This window comes from Coregonus lavaretus (genome assembly GCF_964263955.1).
Source record: "Coregonus lavaretus genome assembly, chromosome: 25".
Taxonomy (NCBI): domain Eukaryota; kingdom Metazoa; phylum Chordata; class Actinopteri; order Salmoniformes; family Salmonidae; genus Coregonus; species Coregonus lavaretus.
The window spans coordinates 3,782,167-3,809,723 of NC_140012.1; the positions used below are offsets into that span (position 1 = coordinate 3,782,167).

The window sequence follows — 27,557 nt, forward strand, 5'->3', positions numbered from 1 at the left end:
ATCACATAACCCCATAATCTTTCTCCTCCTAACTCTAACCTATCTCTCTCATTAAACCATAACTTTACTCCTCACCCATAATTCTTAAAAGGATAGTTCACCCAAATTACAAAATGACACATTGGTTTCCTTACCCTGTAAGCAGTCTATGGACAACGTATGACAGCAATCCATGCTTTGCTTTCATTTCCCTGGCACTATTTCCAAATGCTAACGTTTTAGTGGCACAAATCCCATTCATGTCATGGTACCGATATTAGCATTTCTCGCGTATAATGTCCAAATCATCCGAAAGTATCTAAAATGTATTATGAAGCTCAACAAAGTCACTTATAGATGTTTTTAACATTATGCACGAAAAATGCTAATATCAGTACCATGACTTGAATGGGATTTGTTACTTAGGCGTGTTCATTCACAACTGAAAATTACCGTTTCTTATTGGACAAATCCATGTTATTTTCTACCGTTTGGTGCCTAATAAACATGATCCACATTTATTTATGGCCAAGGTATGAAAGCATGGATTGCTGTCATACTTTGTCCATAGACTGCTTACAGGGTAAGGAAACCAATATGAAACCAATTTTGTAATTTGGGTGAACTATTCCTTTAACATGTGACATTTCTCTCCCGTTCTTCTCTCCGTTAACATCTTGCTACACTCAGAATAAAAGGTGCTAAGTAGAATCATATAGGGTTCCTCTGTTTGTCACTATAGGGGAAGCCTTTTTGGTGCTAAGTAGAACCCTTTGCAGAGGGTTCTACCTAGAACCCTCTATGGAAGGTTCTTCATAGAACACCCCTGTTAATGGTTCTGCCTAGTACCCTCTATGACGGGTCCTACCAAGAACCCTTTAGTCCTCTAAAGGTTAATCCTAGAAACCTCTATGAACGATTCTACCGAGAACCCTTTTATCTTTGAAGGGTTCTTTCTAGAAACCTCTATGAACAGTTCCACCAGCATTAATATGTATTACAATACATTATATATATCATAAGGCCTTTCTTTGAGGACTTTGTTATACCCTAACACAATGGTCCTGGTTTACAGGCCACATCAGGCCTGCAAGTCACATTATGCTTGCTTGCAAAGTGTTTAATTCCAATTGGAATCCAGCCAGAGTGAGGATATCCAACAATTAGAACTTTTAATCACCCGCAACCTGCATTCAGAATGAATGCCAGGGTAGGGAAGATTGATTGGTCCTCTGTAGCTCAGCTGGTAGAGCATGGCGCTTGTAACGCCAAGGTAGTGGGTTCGATCCCTGGGACCACCCATACACAAAAAATGTATGCACGCATGACTGTAAGTCATAAAAGCGTCTGCTAAATGGCATATTATTTATTATTATTATTAAAGTGATTTTGGCAATGAGCACTTTTTTTAAACCCTTTTTTCTAAGTACTTTACTCCTTTACTGCTTTTCCACCCCGGACTTCAGTGGTTAAACTCCACATCTAACTTCTCATTTTTCAACTCCCCTCCCTTTAGTGGCCTATAATTGTCAGCCGGTTCAAAGGTCAGGGCCAATATTAATCAAAAGCCTCAGTGTATGAGTGCTGATCTAGGATCAGTTCGGCCTTTTAGGCCATAATGAATACAATTTATATGGACACGGGGGACCTGATCCTAGATCAGCACTCCTACTTTGAGAAGCTTTTTGAGTAGGTGTCGAGCGTCAATGTACTACTCATTATTCCATCCCTATATGTGACACACAGTGTCGCCCATCACTCCACCTCAGACTTCTAATGGTTGTAATCAGCCATGAAGGCCAGTGTCATTAATTAAGAACGGACCAGACTTAATGACTTGAGGGAGAGATGAGGTATGGGGTTCAAAGTTCAAATTCTACTGTCATGATGCTAATTCTCTAAGCATAAGCGGGAGTCATAATGTTTTGGTTGAATATGACTCCGGCTGACATGATCCTCCAATATTATCCCTTGTTGTTGGGCAGTGGGTTAGTGAGACAATGAATCAGTGGGTTAGTAAGAGCATGAAGCTGGCAACACTTGTTGGTTTTATTCTAGCATGGGCCACATATACTGAATATAAGTGTCACTGTTAATGTCCACAGTTCTGTAAGTAGTTTAGTATAAAAGCGGCAATGAAATGACAAAAGTTATTGTTCAGGCTGGGAACAATACCGTATGTTTCCCCCTTTTCTCTCTGTCACACCTGGGTTGTGTTCATTAGGGCACACTGTAGGGCAACAAAGACAGATCCTCCCCGTTTTACTCCGTTTTAGAGCGCTTTCTTCCGTTTCGAGCCTACTGAACACGACCAAGGCTCTGTTTGGCATCTTCTTAAAGGAAAATGTTCCTATTTTTCAACCTAATCTGTATTCTTTGGCCTAAATGGCATTTTATAGAAGGGTACAGGCACTTTTTTGTGATTTCACTAGTTTGTTTTTAAACTTACCCCAGCCGCAATAGACTTCCTCATTGCTCATTGTGCTGTCCCAAACACCCAAATACATCCTTTTAGAAATGGAAACATTCTCTGTATAGTGATGTAGGTCTTTAGATGTTGTACACGTGAAAGTGTGTTATTCCTAACTTTATCCGCAACGTTATATTAGACTCAAGCGGAATCCCCTACCAGCAGTGCTGCTTCTCTGTGTAGCCCGCGCAGCACAGCTGGGAATAAGAAACAGCTTGAGTCGTACAAAATGGAATATAACGTTGCGGATAAAGTTCAGAATGACACAATTTCATGTGCACAACATCTAAAGAACTACATCACTATACTGAGAGCTTGTCCGTTTCTAAAAGGATGAATTTGGGTGTTTTTGGAGCTTTTATTCATGCTTTTTGGACGCCATCCCACTGCACAACGAGCAATGTGGAAGTCTATCGCGGCTGAGGTAAGTTTATCATAAACAAGTGAAATCACAAAACAAGTGTCTGTACCCTTCTATAACATGCCATTTACATAAAAAATACAGATTAGGTAGAAAAATAGGAACATTCTCCTTTAACCCTTTACACTGGGAATTGGCCTATATGGATAGGGCTGCATTTGAATGTTTCTTACAGAAGAAATATGAAAAGCACATGCATAACCATGGTAGAAATTGAAAGGGAACAGTTAGGAGATTATGGGAAAATTGTTAGACCAAAGATGAGTAGAAAAACAGTTCACCTGACACAAGACTGAATCCAAATATTACACTGTTGATTTGATGTGCATTTTACATTTACTGTACTTTTCGCCGCATTTGTTTATAACAAAATCTGAAAATACTGGATTCATTCAGTTACATGATAACAATATTCCTGTAAATGTGGGGTAGATGCAACGTAAGATAAAGAAATTACAAGGGTTTGAGTGAGAGGACTAACTGGTGTCTCCAAGTGGCTACACACCTCTGCAAAGTGATCACAGTTCCTAAGTAATGTCAATGCACTTTTATGACTCAAAAAAGAGTCTTCAACTACAAGGTGCTTTTTTGAGCTCTCCTAGCTGTGCCGTTGAGGAACTAGAGCAAGCACACTTGTAGAATTTGTTTGGAACACAACCCTGCATCCCCACCATCACACAATTACTGTTGTTGTTTACGCAATCCCAAAACGGTCCATTATAAATCCCAATCTGGGTCAGGTGGGTATAATTTGAAAGCCTATTCTATTGCCAACATGACTAGCTAAGTTATAAAATATGATATTATAGTGTTAGACTTTCACAATGCAATTCAGGGAAACAGATCATCACTTTGGTGCGCATAGAAAGGATTCGTGAGTGCATTCAGGTGTGTGTGCCGTGGCAAATTTTCTTCACAATAGACAAAAGGATCATTCCGTTCAGAACAACATTTTACATTTTAGTCATTTAGCAGACGCTCTTATCCAGAGCGACTTACAGTTAGTGGGTGCATACATTTTCATACTGGCCCCCCGTGGGAAACGAACCCACAACCCTGGCATGGAAGCGCCATGCTCTACCAACTGAGCTACAGGAGGCCTACAACCCAGGGTATGACGCCATGTCATCTTGTAATTGTACATCAAACATAGTGATCATAAATATTAATATTGTATATGACATGAGTTTTATAATATGGAAATGTAAAGTGCACATGCATTTTTATAATCCTCAACGTCTCATCTTTCAAAATACATACAGTAATTTACAGCATTTCCCTCACTCAGACAACAACAAATTAGCGGGAGGGATGCAGGGAACCTCTTGTCGCACAAGGTGCTCAAGTTCGGAACTGCTGTCAGTCAAAACCCATACAGCGCTGTGAAGCGCAGAGCCAGAGCTCTGACGTAATGTATAGCATGTTACCGTACAGTCACTGCATTCCAATGTAGGCATTTATCAGTGCCCAAATCTGCCATTTTCAACCCGTATACAGGTACGAGTGTAAAGGGTTAATGTCCTTTGGACTGTTACTTCTGTCTTTTCTTCTTACCCACCAAGGGGTGCTAAAACATCCTCTCTCCTTATAGAATGCTACAGTATTCTTACTCCGTAGTCTCTACACACATCCTATGGGATGCTAAAGGGGTCTCACTGCCGCCCACGAGGCTTTGCCATTATTTATTTGATTTAACCTTTATTTATTCATTGAGACGAATGTCTCTTTTGAAAGGGAGCCCTGCTTCACAATACAAACTACACAATGAAGAACTAGTGACAAAATTATTTTTTACACAGTTATTATGGCAATACAGAAGGCTAGATTATATTTCTATGGGCTAGACATAGTAGACTTGACCCCTAGCTTTGGGCAGCACTATATCTGAAGGGCATTTGGTAAGCACCATGTAGATGCAGACTTCGGACTTCTGAATTTGGATTCCGTCTGTCTGTTTGAATAGTGCTGAATCTCTAACTGTTGCTATTACCGCTTGTTTGTTTACGTCGGGTCACCCACACGTGACTAAGTCACCACACCCTTTCTGAATGACATTTGGCTCAGCACCCAAAGGGCTTTGCTCAGCTCCCTATCTAAAAGTCCAACCCTCTATTTCAGCTTCTCAGTCATTCGTCCCTGGGTCTATTCCTGAATCCAGCTCATATATTAATCATTCATTTCCAGCCTGTTAAAAAGGAGAGAACCCGAAACCATCACTGTTCAGGGTGTCTTTCATACTAAAACAAACCTGAAGGGTTATAGAGCACTTATCTTTTGGAGGGTGTTTTAGTTTACAGATATAAACTAGAACCACTGCCCAAGGTGCTTGGGGGCCCTCTGATGCTGTGGTTCTACATGGGGATTGGTCATGAGAGGCACACACCCGAGGTGGATGCACTGGTGTCTCGCATAGATAAACTGGGGCCTCTGGGAGATTTTCCAGAGTCCATTTCCCTCATGCACCATTAAATGTATTTTATTTTTAATGCACAGTTGGTTAGGGAATTGGTTGTTGGTATAAGCTAAATTGTATTATTCCTTACATCGCCCCTTGTCTCTGTGTACCTTGGCTTTGTGTTTCTATGCTAACCCAGTGGCCCATTATATACTCTTTCAAAAAGGTTCTGCCTAAAACGATAAAGGGTTCTTCGGCTTATCTTTTCACCCAACAAATAACCCTTTTATAACACTTTCTTTCATCCATAGCCCTTGTCCCTTTCGAAGACTCCTTTTTGACCCTTTTTTTCTAAGAGTGTATATTGTTCTCTCTCTCCTCTCTCTCTCTCTTTCTACCCAACTCCCTCTTTCTCCCCCACTGCTTTCTTGTCCGTCCTCATCCATTCATACTATCTCCAGCTTTCTTGTTTCCCCCAAACACTACCTCTCTCTTGCTTCTCTGATAGGAAAATAGCAGAATGTAGAGTTCCACCATTAAACACAATGACAGTCGGAGTGACATTGCACTAAAAGGGGAGGTGACTGCAGTACTTTCCTCTTTCTGCAGTGCCTCCATTTCTCCTGATGGTGTCTCGCCAGTACTGGGGAGTGTGAGGGAGAGGGAGAGGAATAGAGAGAGAGGGTGGAGAGAGGCAGAGAAATAATGAGGGTAAAGATGTAGAGAGAGAACAGCGAGAAACCTTGTGGTACATCCTTTGATGAGGAGACGGGTGGCGGAAAAAATGTCTGAACACACACACACACAAACACCAACATACATGTATGTCTCTCTCCCCTCCATCAATCCATCCATCCATCCTCTCGATGCACTCAGTCTGTCACCCCCTCCTCCCACACAGCTATATATCACCTCTACATGTAGTCCCACTCCCTCGTTCCCCCCCCCCCCCCCCCCCCCCCCCCCCCACCCTCTTTCCTCACGCACTTCCATTCAGGTGCTTTACAGGCATTACCAATCCCCTGCTAGATCTCTCCCTCTTGTTCCTCATCACCTCTCTTTTTATCGCCTCTCTTTCTTGTTTCATTATCCCCCATCCCTCACTCTCCTCATTCCATCCCGCCCTCTCACACACATGGCTCTCACGTCACCTCTCCCTCCCCTGTCTTATCCTCCCTTTCCCTCTCCTCTCCTTCCATTCCTTTCTCTACCAACCCCCTCCTCTTCCATCTCTCTCTCTCCTACTCTCACTCCGTGAATTGGGAAAGTGTTTTGCTTTTCCGCCAACCTCAATACGTATATTCCGTGCAGTCAGCACTCCTACCAAATTCCTCCCTGCTTCTCTCCTCTCCCTTGCGCTCTGCTCTCTCTCTCTCTCTATATCTCACTTTCCTTCCCCCCATTCCTTTCTGCTGGTACCTCACAGTCGATGCAGCCTATAATACCGTGCTCCCTCCACCTCCTGCTGCAGTGTTTCTGCTAATATACAGTGCATTTGGAAAGTATTCAGACCCCATTGACTTTTCCACATTTTGTTACATTACAGCCTTACTCTAAAATGGATTTAAAAAAAATTATAATCTCATCAATCTAGACACAATACCCCATAATGACAAAGCAAAAATAGGTGTTTTAAATGTTTTGTAAATTTATAACAAATAAAAAACTGAAATTTCAAATGTACATAAGCATTCAGACCCTTTACTCAGTACTTTGTTGAAGCACCTTTGGCAGCGATTACAGCCTCGAGTCTTCTTGGGTAAGACGCTACAAGCTTGGCACACCTGTATTTGGGGTGTTTCTCCCATTCTTCGCTTCAGATCCTCTCAAGCTCTGTCACGTTGGATAGGGAGCGTCACTGCACAGCTATTTTCAGGTCTCTCCAGAGATGTTCGATCGTGACGCTTGGCATTCAGGCCAAATAGTTCAATCTTGGTTTCATCAGACCAGAGAATCTTGTTTAATTTTTTTTGTTTGTGTACAGTACACAATTTTGTATACAGTGCGTTTCAATCACAGATTAAGACAGTAGGTTACTTAAGACAGAAATGTTAGGAGTGAGGTTGGTCGGGTGTATAATGCGAAACTCATCATGGATAATTGTAGCATTTTCGCTAATTAGCTACTTTGCATCTACTTACTACTTTTGAGCTACTTTGCAACTACTTAGCATGTTAGTTAGTTAACCCTTCCCCTAACCCTAACCCTAACCTTAATCCTTCAACCTTACCCCGTAAACCTAACAATTTAACTACTTAGCTAGCATAGGGTTAGGGGTTAACTAACCCTAACCTTAACCCCTAACCCTAACCTTAACCCCTATCCTAGCTAATGTTAGCCAAAACAAATTGGAATCCGTATAATGTACACAAATAAGTTATGAAGAAAGAAAATGGTGTTATACACACGAAATGCATTGTGATGAGAATTGGGGACTTTTTCATGTGCCTGTCACAAATTTCGAATAAGTAATTTGTGTCTATTTCACAATAAACTGTGATAGTGTGTTGGATTAAGCAGCGTTTTGCCCTTAAACATTTTTTTAAAGCCAGGTGAGCCTGTGTGTTGTTTGTTTGTGTGTGTGTGTGTGTGTGTGTGTGTGTGTGTGTGTGTGTGTGTGTGTGTGTGTGTGTGTGTGTGTGTGTGTGTGTGTGTGTGTGTGTGTGTGTGTGTGTGTGTGTGTGTGTGTGTGTGTGTGTGGAGGGGAGGGGAGCAGTAGCTGTGGAGCGCAGGACATGGTGGTCAGGGCAGGTAATGCTCTGAGAGAGAGAAAGAAGGGGAACGGTCCCTTAATCACTTTCCTCTCTATCACTCTTTCTCCCTCATTTATTAACGGTCCCTTAATCACTTTCCTCTCTATCACTCTTTCTCCCTCATTTATTAACGGTCCCTTAATCACTTTCCTCTCTATCACTCTTTCTCCCTAATTTTTTGTCTGTCCTTCTCTCTCCTTTGCTTTTCTTTCCCTGTTTGAACACAAGTTATTCTTCCTCTATTGACAGTGCCTTCAGAAAGTATTCACACCCCTTGACTTATTCCACATTTTGTTGTGTTACAGCCTGAATTCAAAATGGATGAAATATGAAAGAATTCTCACCCATCCACACACAATACCGCATAATGACAGTGAAAACATGTTTTTAGACATTTTTGCAAATGTATTGAAAATGAAATACAGAAATAGCTCATTTACATAAGTATGCACACTCCTGAGTCAATACTTTGTAGAAGCACCTTTGGAAGTGATTACAGCAGTGAGTATTTCTGGGTAAGCCTATAAGAGATTTACACACCTGGATTGTGCAACATTTGCCCATTATTCTATTCAAAATTCTTCAAGGTCTGTCAAATTGGTTGTTGATCATTGCTAGTCAACCATTTTCAAGACCTGAAAGTATTCACACCCTTTGACTTTTTCCACATTTTGTTGTGTTACAGCCTGAATTTAAAATGGATTAAATTGAGATGTATTGTCACTGGCCTACACACAACACCCCATAATGTCCAAGTGGAATTATGTTTTTCGAAATTCGAATTTCAAACTCAACCACAAAGACCAGGGAGGTTTTCCAATGCCTTGCAAAGAACGGCACATATTGGTAGATGGGTAAAAATAACAAAGCAGATATTCAATATCCCTTTGAGCATGGTGAAGTTATTATTTACACTTTGGAGGGTGTATCAATACACCCAGTCACTACAAAGATACAGGTGTCCTTCCTAACTCAGTTGCCGGAGAGGAAGGAAACCGCTCAGGGATTTCACCATGAGGCCAATGGTGACTTTAAAACAGTTACAGAGTTTAATGGCTGTAATAGGAGAACACTGAGGATGGATCAACAACATTGTAGTTACTCCACAATACTAACCTAATTGACAGAAAAGAAGGAAGCCTGTACAGAATAAAAATATTCAAAAACATGCATCCTGTGTGAAACAGGGCACTAAAGTAATTCTGCAAAGAAAACTGGCAAAGCAATTAACTTTTTGTCCTGAATACAAAGTGTTATGTTTTGGGAAAATCCAATACAACACATTACTGAGTACCACTCTCCATATTTCCAAGCATAGTGGTGTTTGCATCATGTTATGGGTATGCTTCTAATCTTTAAGGACTTGAGAGGTTTTCAGGATAAATAGAAACAGAATAGAGCTAAGCACAGGCAAAGTCCTAGAGGAAAACCTGGTTCAGTCTTCTTTCCAACAGACACTGGGAGACACATTCACCTTTCAGCAGGACAATAACCTAAAACACAAGACCAAATCTACACTGGAGTTGCTTACCACGAAGACAGTGAATGTTCCTGAGTGGTCGAGTTACAGTTTTGACTTAAATCGGCTTGAAAATATATGGCAAGACTTGAAAATGGCTGTCCAGCAATGATCAACAGCCATTGAAGAATTTTAAAAAGAATAATGTGCAAATATTGTACGATCCAGGTGTGCAAAGCTCTTAGAGACCTAGAAAGAGTCACAGCCGTAATCGCTGCCAAAGGGGATCCTAACATGTATTGACTCAGGGGTGTGAATACGTATGTAAATTAGCAATTTCATTTTCAAGACATTTGCTAAAATTTCTAAAAACTTTTTCACTTTTTCATTATGGGGTACTGTGGGTAGAAACGGGGTATTGTGTGTAGATGGGTAATTATTATTATTTTTTAAATACATTTTTAATTCATGCTGTAACAACAAAATGTGGAATAAGTCAATACTAAGTGAATACTTTCTGAAGGCACTGTACATTTTCCTTTGGAAATGAGCTTTAAGCTATCTCAAGTAGCAATTAACGTATAATGTTTAAAAGTAGGTAATCACTTCCATAGGAAAGGTATATTGATTCGATAGTAAAAGTCTAGAGGTCTTCTCTGCTTTCTATTCTGTCATTAAATCTCTTTAATGGTTAAATGTCTTTAATTACAATGATAAAATCCAATTGTTCTCACCATATGGTTGCATTGCGGAGAAACATCTTGGCTAGATAGTGTTTAGCATTTAGCTACAGTCTTAATGTTGAAAATGTGTTGCTGTTCATGTAGGCTATTAATTATGACCAAATAGTCACCAAATAAACCAAAACTCTGCATAAAGTAGTCGAGTCCTGGGACATTAAATAAGATAGTGGGCCTCATAAAGTAATATAACTAATAAAAGTGCCCCATTTTGAGAAAAAGTGATTTAAAGTCAACATTGGTCTATGCAGATAGTTCAAGATTCTTTGTGTGCATTAGAGTTGTCTAGAACCCCTATCCCGTCCTATGCATAAACAGTGCCGATGTCCATGGTGCTGAAATATGATCCTTCAACAATACTGTACAGTGATCTATGCAGATAGTTCAAGATTCATACTCCCCCCTTGGGGTTTGGGTGCAGTAGAGCCTCTATCCCATCCCATGCATACGCCAGCAGCAGCAGTGCTACTGTCCATCCTATCTCTCAACAAATCATTGGTTGATCTATGCAGATAGTTCAACATTTTTCGTTTCCCCCTTTGACTTTGAGTGCACTGGAGTTGACTAGAGCCCCATGCATAGGAAAAGAGCAGTGTCTGCTGTCCATGGTTCTGAAATGTGATCCCTCAACAACACATTCATTGATCTATCTATTCCACGCAGATAGTTTAAGATTCTCTATTTTGCCCCCTAGGAGTTTGGGTGCAGTAGAGACCATCCCATCCCATGCATAAGCAGTGCTGCTGTCCATGGTGCTGAAATCTGATCTCTCAACAGTACAAGCGCTATGCTGGAATCTACCTCAGTTCTTAGCTGACCTTTGGTCAAAATAAGCTACTTTTCCCATTGTATTTGAAGTTATTTAATTTCTCTTTCTTTCTTGCTTCAAATGTCCTATATCTTTACAACGTCATTTGAAATAGTTAATTTCCAACTGCAAGAAATGCAGTAAACGCAGAAAAACACTTTGATATAATATTGCGGTGTTCCTAAATTTAAAGAGCTCCTGGCATTTTTTTTGTTGAGCAAGCAAAATAAGTACGGCAGTGAAGACTATTGCCAAGTTTTACTTGGGCAGTCAAGACTAAGGAACTGGAATCCTGTCTTACCTACTCTGTTAATCTATTACTGTACTACTATTACTTCTACTTATTATTAGATGAATAACTATTTCTATAGTTCTGACTCTGATTCTGATGTAACATACATCAACTGTCCCCAAATCAGTGTCTCTTAAGTATCTACTGTCCTGTCGGTCTCTAAGCCCTCTAAGTACTGTTCTCAGATCTGCTTCTATCTGTCCCATATGCATTCAGTCCATCCCATGCAGCAGCCTCTGATAGTTGGTAAACCTTACCTGAGTGGAGGCTCTCTTGAATTATGGAGTCTTCATATAGATCTTTTTTCGTATAAAACACAAAGCTAGAAAGAAATTAGCAGAAAACAGTAAAAATATAAAATAATATTGAAAAGAAGTTCCAAGATAAAGATTGACTTTGGAATGACTGAAAAGCTGTGTGTGAGGTTGAGAAAGTAAACGTATAAGACAAGAAATTGACAGTGTTGTTGAAGAGAGAAAAAAATGCATTAAGCTAAATGTAATTGGGTGAGAAAAAGTCCAAAAATGAACAGGGGATAAAATATTAAAGAGCAAAGTGAGAGAAGCTTACTTTGCGAAATAAATAAAAAAAATGAGGGGAAATTAGTAAAAATTGGAAAAAGGATAGGAAAATAAGAGTGAGGAAAAAAGAGAACGCACAAGTAAGATGCAGTAAAAAGGAGGAAAAGATAAGAGGAGTGCAGAGATGGGATGAGAGAGGGACACTGAGAAAGGAAAGAGAGAGTGTGAGAGGAGGAGGAAACTAAAGTCCATATTCCCCTTGAATGAAATGTGAATCCCTTATGCGGAATATTAGATTGAGTGAGCGAGGGGGGGGGGGGGGGGGTTGGATAAGGAAGAGGAGGAGGAAAGTGACGCATTCCTTTAGAATAGAAAAGGAGGTTAGGAGACAGCATGTAGAGGCTTTGCATTGAAGAACGCTTCATTTTCGGAAGCAATGGGACTCTACCCTGACAATGTACTGCAATGGGGATGTGCTGACCTAGCCAGGGGAAGGAGAGAAAGCAAATAACTCTAGCTTTTTACTGCAGTGGAATTCATTCACTTTTATAGCACACTCTCTCTCCCTCTGCCTCTCATTCTCTCTCTCCTCTCTCTCTGCCTCTCATTCTCTCTCTATCTCTCCCTGCCTCTCACTCACTTTCTCTCCCTGGCTCTCATTCTCTCTCTTCCCCCCACCCCCTCTATTATCGGTGCACAGTCGGTGTTAGTATCGTTCACTGGAATGTCTATAGTGGTGAGGTCGTAACTATACGGGGTTCACTTTCTCCTCTCCTCCTCAAAGAGGAGGATTCTGTTTTCTCTCTCTCTCTGTGATGAGGTGATGTCGAAGGAGTCAGGAGTAAATCACAGAATAACAGGCTTTATTCCACAAATACAGAGTTAAGCAGAAATGCGTCAAAAACACTCCAGTGCCCAAAACATGCGCACTGGGGAATACAAGGCACACTGGGAAATTTCCCGCCGATACAAAATACACGGCGCTCCACCGAGCTTAACTATCCTCCATAATAAACAATCACACACATTGACAAGGGGGCAGAGGGAACACTTATACAGGTACTGATGAGGGGATATGAACCAGGTGTGTGTAATGAACAAGACAAAACCAATGGAATGATGAGATGAGGAGCAGCAGTGGCTAGAAGGCCACCGAAGCCTGCCCGAACAAGGAGAGTAGGCAGCTTCGGAGGAAGTCGTGACACTCTCTTTCAATTCAATTCAATAGACTTTATTGACATAGCAAGTTAAATTACTTACATTGTCAAAGTAAACATATAACAAAAATGGTGGGACCAACACTCTCTCTCTCTCTCTCTCTTGCTCTTTATTTTAGTGATCCAATTGACATTTTAGTAATTTAGCAGACGCTCTTATCCAGAGCTACATTTTTCATACTGGCCCCCCGTGGGAATCGAACCCACAACCCTTGCGTTGCAAGCGCCATGCTCTACCAACTGAGCTCTATCTGTCCTGTCCCCAGGTCTTTGTTGAGCATCACTTGTTTTCCCCAATCTAGATTATTTCTGTCCTTTCTGATCACGCCATCAAAAAGCTGATTTATCATCTGTCTCTCACTCCCCCCTCCTCTCTCTTTCTCTCTCTCTCCCTCTCTCTCTTACACACACACACACACAGACACACACACGTACACATGCACACAAAGACATACAATGCAGAAGAAGCTATGGAATAGCATGACATAACCGTGCTTCAGTTGAATGTAACAGGAGTAGAGTGATACAGGGATAGAGGGAAGCTTGGTGCCTGTGATCTAACATTAGTAGGGACACTGCACTCCTGGGAAGCAATAAACACAGACACACACATGCATACGCAGACACACGACTACACACACACACATATCTAATGCTGCGCCACCTTACATCAGAAAAGCATTAGGGACGAGAGAAACAGGAAGTGAAGGAGTGAGATGTATCCCCGATTTGTTATGTATCCCCGATTTGTTATGCTATACCTCCTTCCCTTTCTCTCTCGCTTTCACTCTTTCTCTCGTTCTCATTCCTCCTCAGATGGTGTCCCTCTCCCCAGTGACACACCCCCCCCCCTTTCTCGCTCTCTCCTACTGGGTACCGAGGCAAGCAGATAGCAGTGTGTGTGTGTGTGTGGGGGGGTGTCTATTTCAATGAATTGGGAGACATTTGAATCATTTTGGTATCATGTACATATCATCTTACAGTAACAGCAGCAGGAGGCACAACATGTAACTAGTCGAATGAGAGTGATACTAGGTGGTGAAATATGAAATGGAAGATATTTTGTTTATAGCACATTCACAACATGTATTTTTTATGCTTAAGCATTAGCCCCTTACTATCCGTTTTTGCATTACTTTAAACTCATCCTATTATTCTCATATTTCAGCCTACACATGTCCACTTTAAATGTTAAAAAAACGTAAACTAATACCAATATCATCAATGTTAAATCAAACATGTGACATTCCCCACATTTCACTAATTTATTACTGTATGTTAAGTCAATGAATGTAAACTAGGCCTACACCTCTACTGTCTTCTGGTGAATATTGCTTTTCTGAACAGCCTTGTTAAACCAACTTTACAGCCAACCTGTTTTATCTACTGAAATCGTATAGCTTATGCAACTGCTGCAAGGTCATTTACTACACCCTATGCACCTTACATTATGAATTATAGCATAACTGTAGTGTAGACTATTACTATAACTTCATTGGAATTTGAGTGTTCATATTTTATCCATAGATAACTTTCCTTTTTGCTAAAATTAAGTCCCTTTCTCTCCCCGCAGACTCCTCCTCCCGCCTGCTCCCGCCTGCTCCCTCCGTTTTCTCTCCTCCTCTCGCTCCCCCCGTTCCTCTATGCTCAGTTCGGTCTGTGTCTCCTCTTTCAAAGGGCGCAAGGGTGGGAACAAGTCGTCCAACAAAGCATGTTACACTGCAGACATGACTTGTCTGTCGGAAAGCGAGAAAATCGTGATAAACTGCGGGGGGGTGCGGCATGAAACCTATCGAAGCACACTAAAAACGTTGCCTGGTACCCGCTTATCTTGGCTTACCGAACCGGACGCCTTTAGCAACTTCGATTACGACCACAAAAACGACGAGTTCTTCTTTGATCGCCACCCATCCGTTTTTTCATTCATCCTCAACTATTACCGCACAGGGAAGTTGCACTGTCCAAACGATGTGTGCGGTCCGCTGTTCGAAGAGGAGCTGGCATTCTGGGGCATCGATGAGACGGATGTGGAGGCGTGTTGCTGGATGAATTACCGCCAGCACAGGGACGCAGAGGAGGCGTTGGACAGCTTTGAGAATCCAGAACCGGAGTTGGCAGAGGACGACCCAACGCTACCAGGAGGCGCAGATGGGGACATGAAAAGACTGTGCTTGCATGAGGATGGAAGGAAAAAGACTTGTTGGGAAATTTGGCGACCCAGAATGTGGGCCCTTTTTGAAGACCCCTATTCTTCAAAATATGCCCGGGTGAGTATCTCCTTTTTTCTTAATTGATTGCTTTAAATGTCATATTTGTCATTTCAACTGTGACCACTAACATCTTAGTCACAATACTTTGTTGAAAGTTTATAAAATGAGCTTCCCATGATCAACCTATATGCCTATAGTTGTCATGAATAATGAATGCTAGATTTTCATTCAAGCTATCATAATCGAGCAGACCACTTAGGTAGGCTATGACTTTCTGACAGTTTGCTTGTGTTAAATAGCAGGATATAGACTCACGGATACTGAATTATTAATTGTGATAGCATAGGAAAAATTATATGGCTTCTATTTTAATTTCAGATTGTAGACTATAGGCTAGCCTACGTGTTGATATTGTTTCGTTATGAGGGTGCTGCCAAATCAATTAGTTGCCATCGATATTGATCACATATGTTTTTTAACTAATGCTTTTATATTAATATTATCTACATAACTTAGCCTGCTATAATAGGTTCCATACCTGCATCCATGCGCAATATTTTCTCCGTCTCACTCCCGTAGCCTACCTAACCTACCCAACATTCTTCATTAGCCTGTTTTATGATGCGCCTAAGCACGCTGTATTTCATGTTATTTATTAAACGCTCATTTAATCCTAGCCTTCATACATCGAAGCTTGAACATAAAACAAGTCCCCTTTTCGTTTTTCTCCATTTGCCCTTGGGTATTCTCATTTGTAGCTAGCTTAGGCTATGATAATTCCCCTTTATGCACTCTTTTCAGACCCATTTCCTAGAAACTGCCTTCGATTCGAATCAGTCGGTTCTCAAGTTAATAGTAAAGAGAGCAGAGGAGTGGAATGTACAAACGCTTTCACTGTTTGATGAATGATTATCCTTGAAAGTGCAGAAATCACACATAGTATAATATAAGGGTAACAAGATGAATGATCTCCTATTTTCCAGTGGTGGAAAAAGTACTCAATTGTCATACTTGAGTAAAAGTAAAGATACCTTAATAGAAAATTACTCAAGTAAAAGTGAAAGTCACCAAGTAAAATACCACAGTCTAAAAGTATATGTTTTTAAATGTACTTAAGTACATTGGTGGAAAAAGTACTCAATCATCATACTTGAGTAAAAGTAAAAAGTAAAAGTTAATGTTATACATCAAATTCCTTATATTAAGCAGTGATGGAAAAAGTGCCCAAAAGCCATACTTGAGTAAAAGTAAAGATACCTTACTGGAAAATGACTAAAGTAAAAGTGAAAGTCACCCATTAGTATACTACTTGAGTAAAAGTCTTAAAGTACCTGATATTACATAGTCATAAGGTAAATTCACTTAAGTATCAAAAGTAAAAGCATGAAACGTAAGAACCGTAAATCCAAAAAGCAAAACAGCCAGACCTTTTATTTGGTTTGAGCTTTTCTGAAAGGTAACAGTCTTACGGATACAAGAAAAGCTCTGATTAAAAAAAGAATGTGGATTCTGAAATTGGCAACACTTCAAAATACATCTCTTACAGACAAAATAAAATGATGCCTTAATAATGAAGGAATATAGCCAGTAAATGTACGCACTTACAATAACAGTCACTTTGCTTTAGAAAAAACATCCTATAATAGAACCCTATGCTTTAGGTGTTTTGGTTGGTCTAAATATTGATTATCCAAAGGGATTAAAATATACCTTTGAGGTCCTCCAGAAGGTTCTGATGGACATTGATGGGGGGACCTGCTCTGCACGTGCTCTTGGACTACGAAACAAATTGCTTCAGGGCACATTATAGAGGCAAGTTGCGAAACACAACAAGGCAGCCAGCCTACTGTTATAGTTGAAACCAATGAGCCCTCTACACAGAAACACTGTGTCACAGGGACATAGCAACGTTGTTGTTCAGATATCGCCCACCTTTTTGTGGTTTTAAAGACCATAGGCATTAGTAATTAAGTTGTATGATACCTTTCAGGCCTATGATTCCAAGGTGGTAGTAGTGACACTGTTATAGTGTCACAACTCTGTTATAGTTAAAACCAAATCTACACTCAGAAACATTGTCCCAAGGAAATGTTTTGTTTATTTATGGCCTTGATCGTTTTGGGAAATTGTTGATTTTATATATTTTTTCATTTTTAGAACAATGGTAAATTCCATGCATACAGTTTATGTACAGCACTTTGTTGTTTTGCATATTTGGAAATGTATATGGTTCAAAATAATGTAACCATTTTATTATTGTCTGTTGGACAATTGTTAAAATAAATTTGCACTTTTAATAGTGAAATCTTGTTTCAGAGAGTTTTCAGTTGATCCTGTTGGAACACTTTTGTTGTCATTGCAAATGTTAACGGTCAAGGAAGTTGACTAAATTTAAGATCGCTAGTAGGGCCAACTTTCTGTAAAAGGTACCTTGTTGCCTTAGGATTTTAAGTTCACTCAACCAGATGCTAAGTTGAAATGCATTGAATAACTTTGTTGGAACTACTAAAATAGATAGTTGATAAGACCACACATATTTAGTTTGCAGAACTAATTGTTTTAAGTTTGACAAACTTTAATTTGAGCTGAGGGAACTGAAACTACTTTGTTGGTTCAACATAAACATCACTTCATTAGACTAAATATTCTATGTTGATTCAATGGTTTATCATCAGTCAGGGAAGTCATCTGAACTTCTTATTTTAATTTGGACAAACTAAAGTGTGTGTTGAAATAACTTGAGAGCCTTTGCTTAACTTAATCAACATTTTAAGACAACCAGGTATTATTACTATTTTTTGTTCAGTCAACTTGTAATTTTTTACAGTGTATACATTTTTTAAAAAATGTTGATGAGCTTATCAAAAGTACATGTACAGAACTACACACAACCTCACTGTAGGAAAATGAGGACATCACCACTGATAGAACTGTACTAGAAATCAGTGTGTCAGGTCAGCTCTTAAGATGGTGTACATGCTTTCTCTGAAATAAGAAGAAAAGTGCAACATAACTACCATCACCAAATACTTAGGGTATAGGATCCTAATTTTAAATCTATGAACAACATTAGTTAAGTGAGAGTTTGTGACCACCATTTAATATTACATTGAGAAAAAACCATGTTAATTGATCTAGCTAGTAGGTAACGTCAATAACTTAAGTATACAGTAATTAGCTAGGTAAGAACAACTTTATCAACTAACACAAGGAATAAAATGGCCACGAACACCTGAAAGCTAACATTAGTTAGCTAGCTAGCTTGACCAGGTGTTTAGAGAAAAGGTATTTGGCTAGACTAACGTTAGCTGACTAAAATGTGCCCAGAAACGACTAGTTAACAAGCTAGCAAGTTAGCTCGTGTCAGTTTAGTTCGATTGCGTTAGCTAAGCTAGTAGGTAGCTACTAGCTAGTGAACTATTTAGGTATTTACAGTGGGGAAAAAAAGTATTTAGTCAGCCACCAATTGTGCAAGTTCTCCCACTTAAAAAGAAGAGAGAGGCCTGTAATTTTCATCATAGGTACACGTCAACTATGACAGACAAATTGAGAAGAAAAAAATCCAGAAAATCACATTGTAGGATTTTTAATGAATTTATTTGCAAATTATGGTGGAAAATAAGTATGTGGTCACCTACAAACAAGCAAGATTTCTGGCTCTCACAGACCTGTAACTTCTTCTTTAAGAGGCTCCTCTGTCCTCCACTCGTTACCTGTATTAATGGCACCTGTTTGAACTTGTTATCCGTATAAAAGACACCTGTCCACAACCTCAAACAGTCACACTCCAAACTCCACTATGGCCAAGACCAAAGAGCTGTCAAAGGACACCAGAAACAAAATTGTAGACCTGCACCAGGCTGGAAGACTGAATCTGCAATAGGTAAGCAGCTTGGTTTGAAGAAATCAACTGTGGGAGCAAATATTAGGAAATGGAAGACATACAAGACCACTGATAATCTCCCTCGATCTGGGGCTCCACGCAAGATCTCACCCCGTGGGGTCAAAATGATCACAAGAACGGTGAGCAAAAATCCCAGAACCACACGGGGGGACCTAGTGAATGACCTTGCAGAGAGCTGGGACCAAAGTAACAAAGCCTACCATCAGTAACACACTACGCCGCCAGGGACTCAAATCCTGCAGTGCCAGACGTGTCCCCCTGCTTAAGCCAGTACATGTCCAGGCCCGTCTGAAGTTTGCTAGAGTGCATTTGGATGATCCAGAAGAGGATTGGGAGAATGTCATATGGTCAGATGAAACCAAAATATAACTTTTTGGTAAAAACTCAACTTGTCGTGTTTGGAGGACAAAGAATGCTGAGTTGCATCCAAAGAACACCATACCTACTGTGAAGCATGGGGGTGGAAAAATCATGCTTTGGGGCTGTTTTTCTGCAAAGGGACCAGGACGACTGATCCGTGTAAAGGAAATAATGAATGGGGCCATGTATCGTGAGATTTTGAGTGAAAACCTCCTTCCATCAGCAAGGGCATTGAAGATGAAACGTGGCTGGGTCTTTCAGCATGACAATGATCCCAAACACACCACCCGGGCAACGAAGGAGTGGCTTCGTAAGAAGCATTTCAAGGTCCTGGAGTGGCCTAGCTAGTCTCCAGATTTCAACCCCATAGAAAATCTTTGGAGGGAGTTGAAAGTCTGTGTTGCCCAGCGACAGCCCCAAAACATCATTGCTCTAGAGGAGATCGGCATGGAGGAATGGGCCAAAATACCAGCAACAGTGTGTGAAAACCTTGTGAAGACTTACAGAAAACGTTTGACCTGTGTCATTGCCAACAAAGGGTATATAACAAAGTATTGAGAAACTTTTGTTGGCTTTAAGAGGAGCCTCTTAAAGAAGAAATTACAGGTCTGTGAGAGCCAGAAATCTTACTTGTTTGTAGGTGACCAAATACTTATTTTCCACCATAATTTGCAAATAAATTCATAAAAAATCCTACAATGTGATTTTCTGGATCTTTTTTCCTCAATTTGTCTGTCATAGTTGACGTGTACCTATGATGAAAATTACAAGCCTCTGTCATCTTTTTAAGTGGGAGAACTTGCACAATTGGTGGCTGACTAAATACGTTTTTCCCCCACTGTAAGTATACAAACACACATCCATACATGCATGCTCAACAAAACATGCCAACATACAGAACCAAGTAGCACACACACACACACACACACACACATCCACCCCTGCACACACACCCCACATACACCCCATCCTACACACACTGCATCTCTCTCTCTAGTACAGTCTAACCTGGCTGTAGAAACTTTACAGTTGTCCACGTCCAGTATCTGTTCTCATTACAGGAAGAGCTCTGTGTCAGGGTTAGATAGATAGATGATCTGGATTGGGTCACCTGATCTTTTCCACTGGCCGCATTGGCTTTAATGTAGGGTAACAGGAAGTGCCTCTCTATTGGGTGCTCTCGCCGATGGCGGAGACTACCCGAATGGGATTGTTTCCTGACTGTCACCCCGAAGTCCAGGGTTTCTTGAACCGGAAGATATGGGTGGCATGCTTGAACTTATGGATCTACATATGTCTTGTGTGTGTGTGTGTGTATTTGTTGATCATGCACTGGTAGACTCATATGGTAGTGGATATGTGGACTGAGCTTCACTGAGGCACCAAGCACTTCTGACAAATGGATAGACAGTAACCTTAACCTTGTGTTGCAGTTGTCTGTTATTATAACTATATCCAGTTATTATACTGTAATAATAATATTTCAGTCACTAAAACGTATACATTGTATGGTGAACTATTCTGTACAACACCATACATCTTTGTTTCATATGTGCATGTGTGCAACCTAACCTGCCTGCATCTCATCATTCCACCCATATCCTACCTCCATGGTTGTCTAGAAGGCTTTTAATGATGAAGGTCTCTCTGTGGTAATGTTAATCTGTGTTATATAAATCAGAGAGCAGCTTGTTGACTTTATTCATCATGGTGGTTACCGGTTAGTTGTGAGGGGAGGTAGGCAAGGCCAGCCAAGATCTATTGGTGGGCATGAACGCAGCCCCACCAAAGGCCGGCGTTATGGCGGGCCTTAGGGGGCCTGGCCCGCCCTACTGTACCTCCTTGCCAATCCAAATAAAATATTTAAATATTGATAATATATTTGACCAAGACGCGCGACGACAGAAAGACGCATCAATCTCAGATAAAGCATCTGAGCGAGCGAAACAGCACCCATCTGTCTCAGTATGTGAATCCCATGTATCTGATGCTGTCTGGACAAAAAGAGTATGGCATACTCTTTTTGTCCAGACAGCATCAGATACATGGGATACATATAGTAAGACAGGTCGCACGGATGCTTTCTCCCATGAGATAGTTTCAGCCAGGATATAGTGCTGCCGTAGCGCGGGGGAGCGGTGCAGAATACACAGAGCTGGTCAAAATATTTCAGGAAAATGTATTCTGATAAATTTTTTTTTTTTTTTTTAATTGCTACTAAAATTCCATGAAAATGATAAAATAACAAACTAAATAAATATGTAGGCTATAGCAGCCTATAAGTAGGTAAATAGTGGTTTCTTCCATGTCTTCTCTCTCTATGGCGGTGGCGCGAATGATGAATAACTGTAGGCATGGGTACAGAGGTCCGTCGGTCAGAGGCGTGACCACATTGAGCGGGCCAAATCCAATGTTACAAGAACAGCCACAGACAGAAAACTTGTTGCTAAAACAGTTGCTAAAACATCTGTCCTCAAAACAGTTTGTTATAGACTTGGGGCTCATGTACTCGCCCTACTGTCCGAGTTCTTAGCTTCCAGAAATGTACCATCTGTATTGCATATGCAGACAAAATGATCCACAGCATTAACCTTATCATCATACCAATGAGATCTAGGATCCAAATTCACCACGTCTGCCATGATGTTCATAAAACTCCACGGACCCCCTCTTGCACAACGGATCCCTTCAGCACCACGATTCAAAGGGTGCTCAAATCGCTTAAAATAATCTTCATCAAGTTATGTCCTATTCATCACTTATTATCAGATTAAGCAGATGCTAAGCTACAGGACTGTTTTGCTATCACAGACTGGAATATGTTCTGGGATTCTTCCGATGGCATTGAGGAGTACACCACATCAGTCAAGGCTTGAACAATAAGTGCATCATTGACGTCGTCCCCATAATGAATGTATGTGCATACCCCAACCAGAAGCCATGGATTACAGGCAACATCCACACTGAGCTGAAGGTTAGAGCTGCCGCTTTCAAGGAGCAGGACACTAACCCGGAAGCTTATAGAAATCCCGCTATGTCCTCCGACGAACCATCAAACAGGCAAAGCGTCAATACAGGACTAAGATCGAATTGTACTACACCGGCTCCGACGCTCGTCGGATGTGGCAGGGCTTACAAACTATTACAGACTACAAAGGGAAGCACAGCCGCGAGCTGCCCAGTGACACGAGCCTACCAGATGAGCTAAATTACTTCTATGCTCGCTTCGTGCCAAGTAACACTGAAACATGCATGAGAGCATCAGCTGTTCCGGATGACTGTGTGATTACGCTCTCCATAGCCGATGTGAGTAAGACCTTTAAACAGGTCAACATTCACAAGGCCGCAGGGCCAGACGGATTACCAGGACATGTACTCCAAGCATGTGCTGACCAACTGGCAAGTGTCTTCACTGACATTTTCAACCTCTCTCTGTCTGAGTCTGTAATACCAACATGTTTCAAGCAGACCAGCATAGTCCGTGTGCCCAAGAACACTAAGGTAACCTGCCTAAATGACTACCGACCCGTAGCACTCACGTCTGTAGCCATGAAGTGCTTTGAAAGGCTGGTCATGGCTCACATCACACCATTATCCCAGAACCACTCCAATTTGCATACCGCCCCAACAGATCCACAGATGATGAAATCTATATTGCACTCCACACTGCCCTTTCACACCTGGACAAAGGGAACACCTATGTGAGAATGCTATGCATTGATTACAGCTTAGCGTTCAACACCATAGTGACCTCAAAGCTCATCACCAAGCTAAGGACCCTGGGACTAAACACCTCCCTCTGCAACTGGATCCTGGACTTCCTGACAGGCCGCCACCAGGTGGTAAGGGTAGGTAACAACACATCTGCCACGCTGATTCTCAACACGGGGGCCCCTCAGTGGTGTATGCTCAGCCCCCTCCTGTACTCCCTGTTCACTCATGACTGCATGGCCAGGTACGACTACAACACCATCATTAAGTTTGCCGATGACACAACAGTGGTAGACCTGATCACCGACAACGACGAGACAGCCTATAGGGAGGAGGTCAGAGACCTGGCCGTGTGGTGCCAGGACAACAACCTCTCCCTCAACATGATCAAGACAAAGGAGATGATTGTGGACTACAGGAAAAAGAAGAGGAACGAGCACGACCCCATTCTCATCGACGGGGCTGTAGTGGAGCAGGTTGAGAGCTTCAAGTTCCTTGGTGTCCACATCACCAACAAACTAACATGGTCCAAGCACACCAAGACAGTCGTGAAGAGGGTACGACAAAACCTATTTCCCCTCAGGAGACTGAAAAGATTTGGCATGGGTCCTCAGATCCTCAAAAGGTTCTACAGCTGCACCATTGAGAGCATCCTGACTGGTTGCATCACTGCCTGGTATGGCAACTGCTCGGCCTCCGACCACAAGGCACTACAGAGGTTAGTGCGTATGGCCCAGTACATCACTGTGGCCAAGCTTCCTGCCATCCAGGACCTCTATACCAGGCGGTGTCAGAGGAAGGCCCTAAACATTGTCAAAGACTCCAGTCACCCTAGTCATAGTGTGATAAGTGTGATTAGAAGGAGGCAGGCGCAGGAGGGTAAATCACAGAATACAGAGTTTATTCCGTCGTACACAGTTGCGCTGGATAGCGACAACAAAATACAGGCACAGGGGAACAATCTACCTCGGCAATACAAGGTACGGGTAGCTCCACCGAGCTACACTCAACTGACATAAAACAATCACCCACAAGGAAAAGGGGACAGAGGGAACACTTATACACTGACTAATGAGGGGATATGAACCAGGTGTGTGTAATTGACAAGACAAGACAAATGGAATGATGAGATATGGAGCGGCAGTGGCTATTAAGCCGGTGACGACGAACGCTGAAGCCTGCCCGAATAAGGAGGGGAGGCAGCCTCGGCGGAAGTCGTGACAGTATCCCCCCCTTGACGTGCAGCTCCAGCAGCGCACCAACCCCGGCCTCGGGGACGGCCAGGAGGACGCGGAGCAGGGCGAGCCGGATGGCGATGGTGGAAATCCTGCAACAGGGAGGGATCGAGGATATCCCTCACCGGGACCCACCACTGTTCCTCCGGACCGTACCCCTCCCACTCCACGAGGTACTGAAGACCCCCACCCGACAACTCGAAATCCAGGATGGAACGGACAGAGTACGCCGGGGCCCCCTCGATGTCCAGAGGAGGTGGCGGGACACATGAAACGAGGGGTTAATATGGTAATCAGGGGGAAGTAATAACCTATAGGTGACCTCGTTGATTCTCCTCAGGACTTTGAACGGCCCCACAAACCGCGGGCTCAGCTTCCGGCAGGGCAGGCAGAGGGGCAGATTCCGGGTCGAGAGCCAGACCCGTTCCCCCGGTATGAAGACCGGGGCCTCACTGCGGTGGCGGTCAGCGTTGGCCTTCTGACGACGCATGGCGCGTTAGAGGTGAACGCGGGCAGTGTCCCACGTCTCCTCCGCGCGCCGAAACCAGTCATCCACCGCAGGAGCCTCGGTCTGGCTCTGGTACCATGGTGCCAGAACCGGTTGGTAACCTAAAACACATTGGAATGGTGTTAGGTTAGTAGAGGAGTGGCGGAGAGAGTTCTGGGCATATTCTGCCCATGGCAAGAACACTGACCACTCCCCCAGCTGGTCCTGGCAGTAGGACCGCAGGAACCTACCCACATCCTGATTTACCCGTTCGACCTGCCCATTAGAATCGAGGTGGAACCCAGAGGTCAGGCTGACCGAGACCGGTCGGTCAGACACTATATCCTCTGGTACCCCGTAGTGCCGGAAGACGTGTGTAAACAGGCCCTCCACAGTTTGCAGAGCCGTGGGGAGACCGGGCAGAGGAAGGCGGCGGCAGGCCTTGGAAAAGCGGTCCACAACGACCAGGATGGTGGTGTTACCTTGGGAGAGGGGAAGATCAGTCAGGAAATCAACACTTAGGTGAGACCATGGTCAATGTGGAACTGGTAAAGGTTGTAACTTATCCGCTGGGAGGTGCCTAGGTGCCTTACTCTGGGCACACACCGAGCAGGAGGGGATATTCACCCTCACATCTTTAGCCAAGGTAGGCCACCAGTACTTTCCGGTCAGGCAGCGCACTGTATGACCGATACCTGGGTGACCAGAGGAGGATGACGTGTGTGCCCAGTAGATCAGCCGATCACGGATAAGTGCAGGCACGTACCGCAGCCCAGCTGGACACTGAGGTGGAGATGGATCTGTGCGTAATGCCTGCTCTATATCCGCGTCCATCGCCAATACTACTGGCGCCACAATGCAGGAGGCCGGGAGTATGGGGGTGTTGTCTCTGGGCCTCTCCTCTGTGTCATACATTTTACATTTTTAGTTATTTAGCAGACGCTCTTATCCAGAGCGACTTACAGTTAGTGAGTGCATACATATTTTTCTTCATACTGGCCCCCCGTGGGAATCGAACCCACAACCCTGGCATTGCAAGTGCCATGCTCTACCAACTGAGCTACACAGGGCCCCGTGACAATGCGTCTGCCTTCACGTTCTTCGTACCCGGGATGTATGACAGTGTAAAATCGAACCGGTGAAGTATAGGGCCAACCTGGCCTGGCGAAGATTCAGCCTCCTCGCTGCCCGGATGTACTCCAGGTTACGGTGGTCCGTCCAGACGAGGAAAGGGTGTTTCGCCCCTTTGAGCCAATGCCTCCACACGGTGAAGGCTCGGACAACAGCCAACAGCTCCCGATCACCAACGTCGTAGTTCTGCTCTGCCGGGCTCAGCTTCTTAGAGAAGAAGGCACAGGGGCGGAGCTTGGGTGGCATGCCCGAGCGTTGAGACAGGACAGCGCCTATCCCTACCTCGGACGCATCCACCTCCACTACAAACGGTAGTGATGGATCGGGGTGGGCCTGTACCGGGGCTGAGGTGAACAGACCCCACAGTCTGCTGAAGGCCAGGTCAGCCTCAGCAGACTAGTGGAGCCAGGATGACCCACCCTTCAACAGGGATGTAATGGGAGCTGCGACCTTGCCAAAGCCGCGGATAAACCTCCGATAGTAGTTGGCGAAGCCAAGGAAGTGCTGCACTTCCTTAATCGTGGTTGGAGTCGGCCAATTACGCACAGTTAAAATGCAATCTCCCTCCATATCCACACCTGAGTTGGTAATGCGGTATCCGAGGAAGGAGACGGACTGCTGGAAAAACATACACTTCTCTGCCTTGGCATAAAGGTCATTCTCCAACAGTCGGGCCAGCACTTTGCGAACCAGGGACACATGCTCGGCGCGCGTAGCGGAATACACCAGAATGTCATCGATGTAGACCACTACACCGCGATCAAGCATGTCCCGAAACACCTTGTTCACAAAGGACTGGAAGACGGCTGGAGCATTCATCAAACCGTAGGGCATCACCAGGTATTCATAATGCTTGTGCTGAATGCTGTCTTCCACTCATCCCCCTCTCGGATACGCACCAGGTTGTACACACTCCTGAGATCTAATTTGGTGAAGAAGCGCGCCCCATGCATTGACTCGATGACTGACGGAATGAGAGGGAGAGGATAACTAAATCTGATCGTCTCCTTGTTCAGTGGTCGATAATCAATGCACGGGCGCAGACCGCCGTCTTTCTTCTTCACAAAGAAGAAACTCGAGGAGGCGGGTGAAGTGGAGGGACGTATATACCCCTGGCGTAGTGACTCGGTGACGTATGTTTCTATAGCCGCCATTTCAGCCTGCGACAGGGGGTACACATGACTCCTGGGAGGTACAGCTTCTACCCGGAGGTTTATAGCGCAATCCCCCGCCCGATGAGGTGGTAACTTGTTAGCCTGCGTTTTTGAAAACGCGTGAGCCAAATCGAGCTATTCGGGGGGAATGCGCATGGTGGAGGTACTGTGGTTACACCAACGGAAACACCTAGACACCTACCCTGACACTCTCGCGACCACCCCGTGAGAACCCTCTGCGGCCATGAGAAGGTGGGGTTGTGGAGTGCTAACCAAGGGAGACCTAATACCACTGGGAAAGCAGGAGACT

At 43.1% G+C, this 27,557-nt stretch overlaps 1 protein-coding gene across 1 annotated transcript in view; it reads left to right on the plus strand.

Annotated features, from left to right (window-relative positions):
* Positions 1-14,635: 14,635 nt before the first annotated feature.
* Positions 14,636-27,557, plus strand: part of LOC311101092 (voltage-gated potassium channel KCNC1-like) — a gene marked incomplete at its 3' end in the record, with an annotated part of 64,778 nt that continues 51,856 nt past the window's right edge. The window contains exon 1 of the mRNA XM_084142148.1: positions 14,636-15,322. Coding sequence (XP_083998274.1) covers positions 14,699-15,322 — 624 coding nt within the window. The 5' untranslated portion in view covers positions 14,636-14,698. The remainder of the gene's footprint in view (positions 15,323-27,557) is intronic.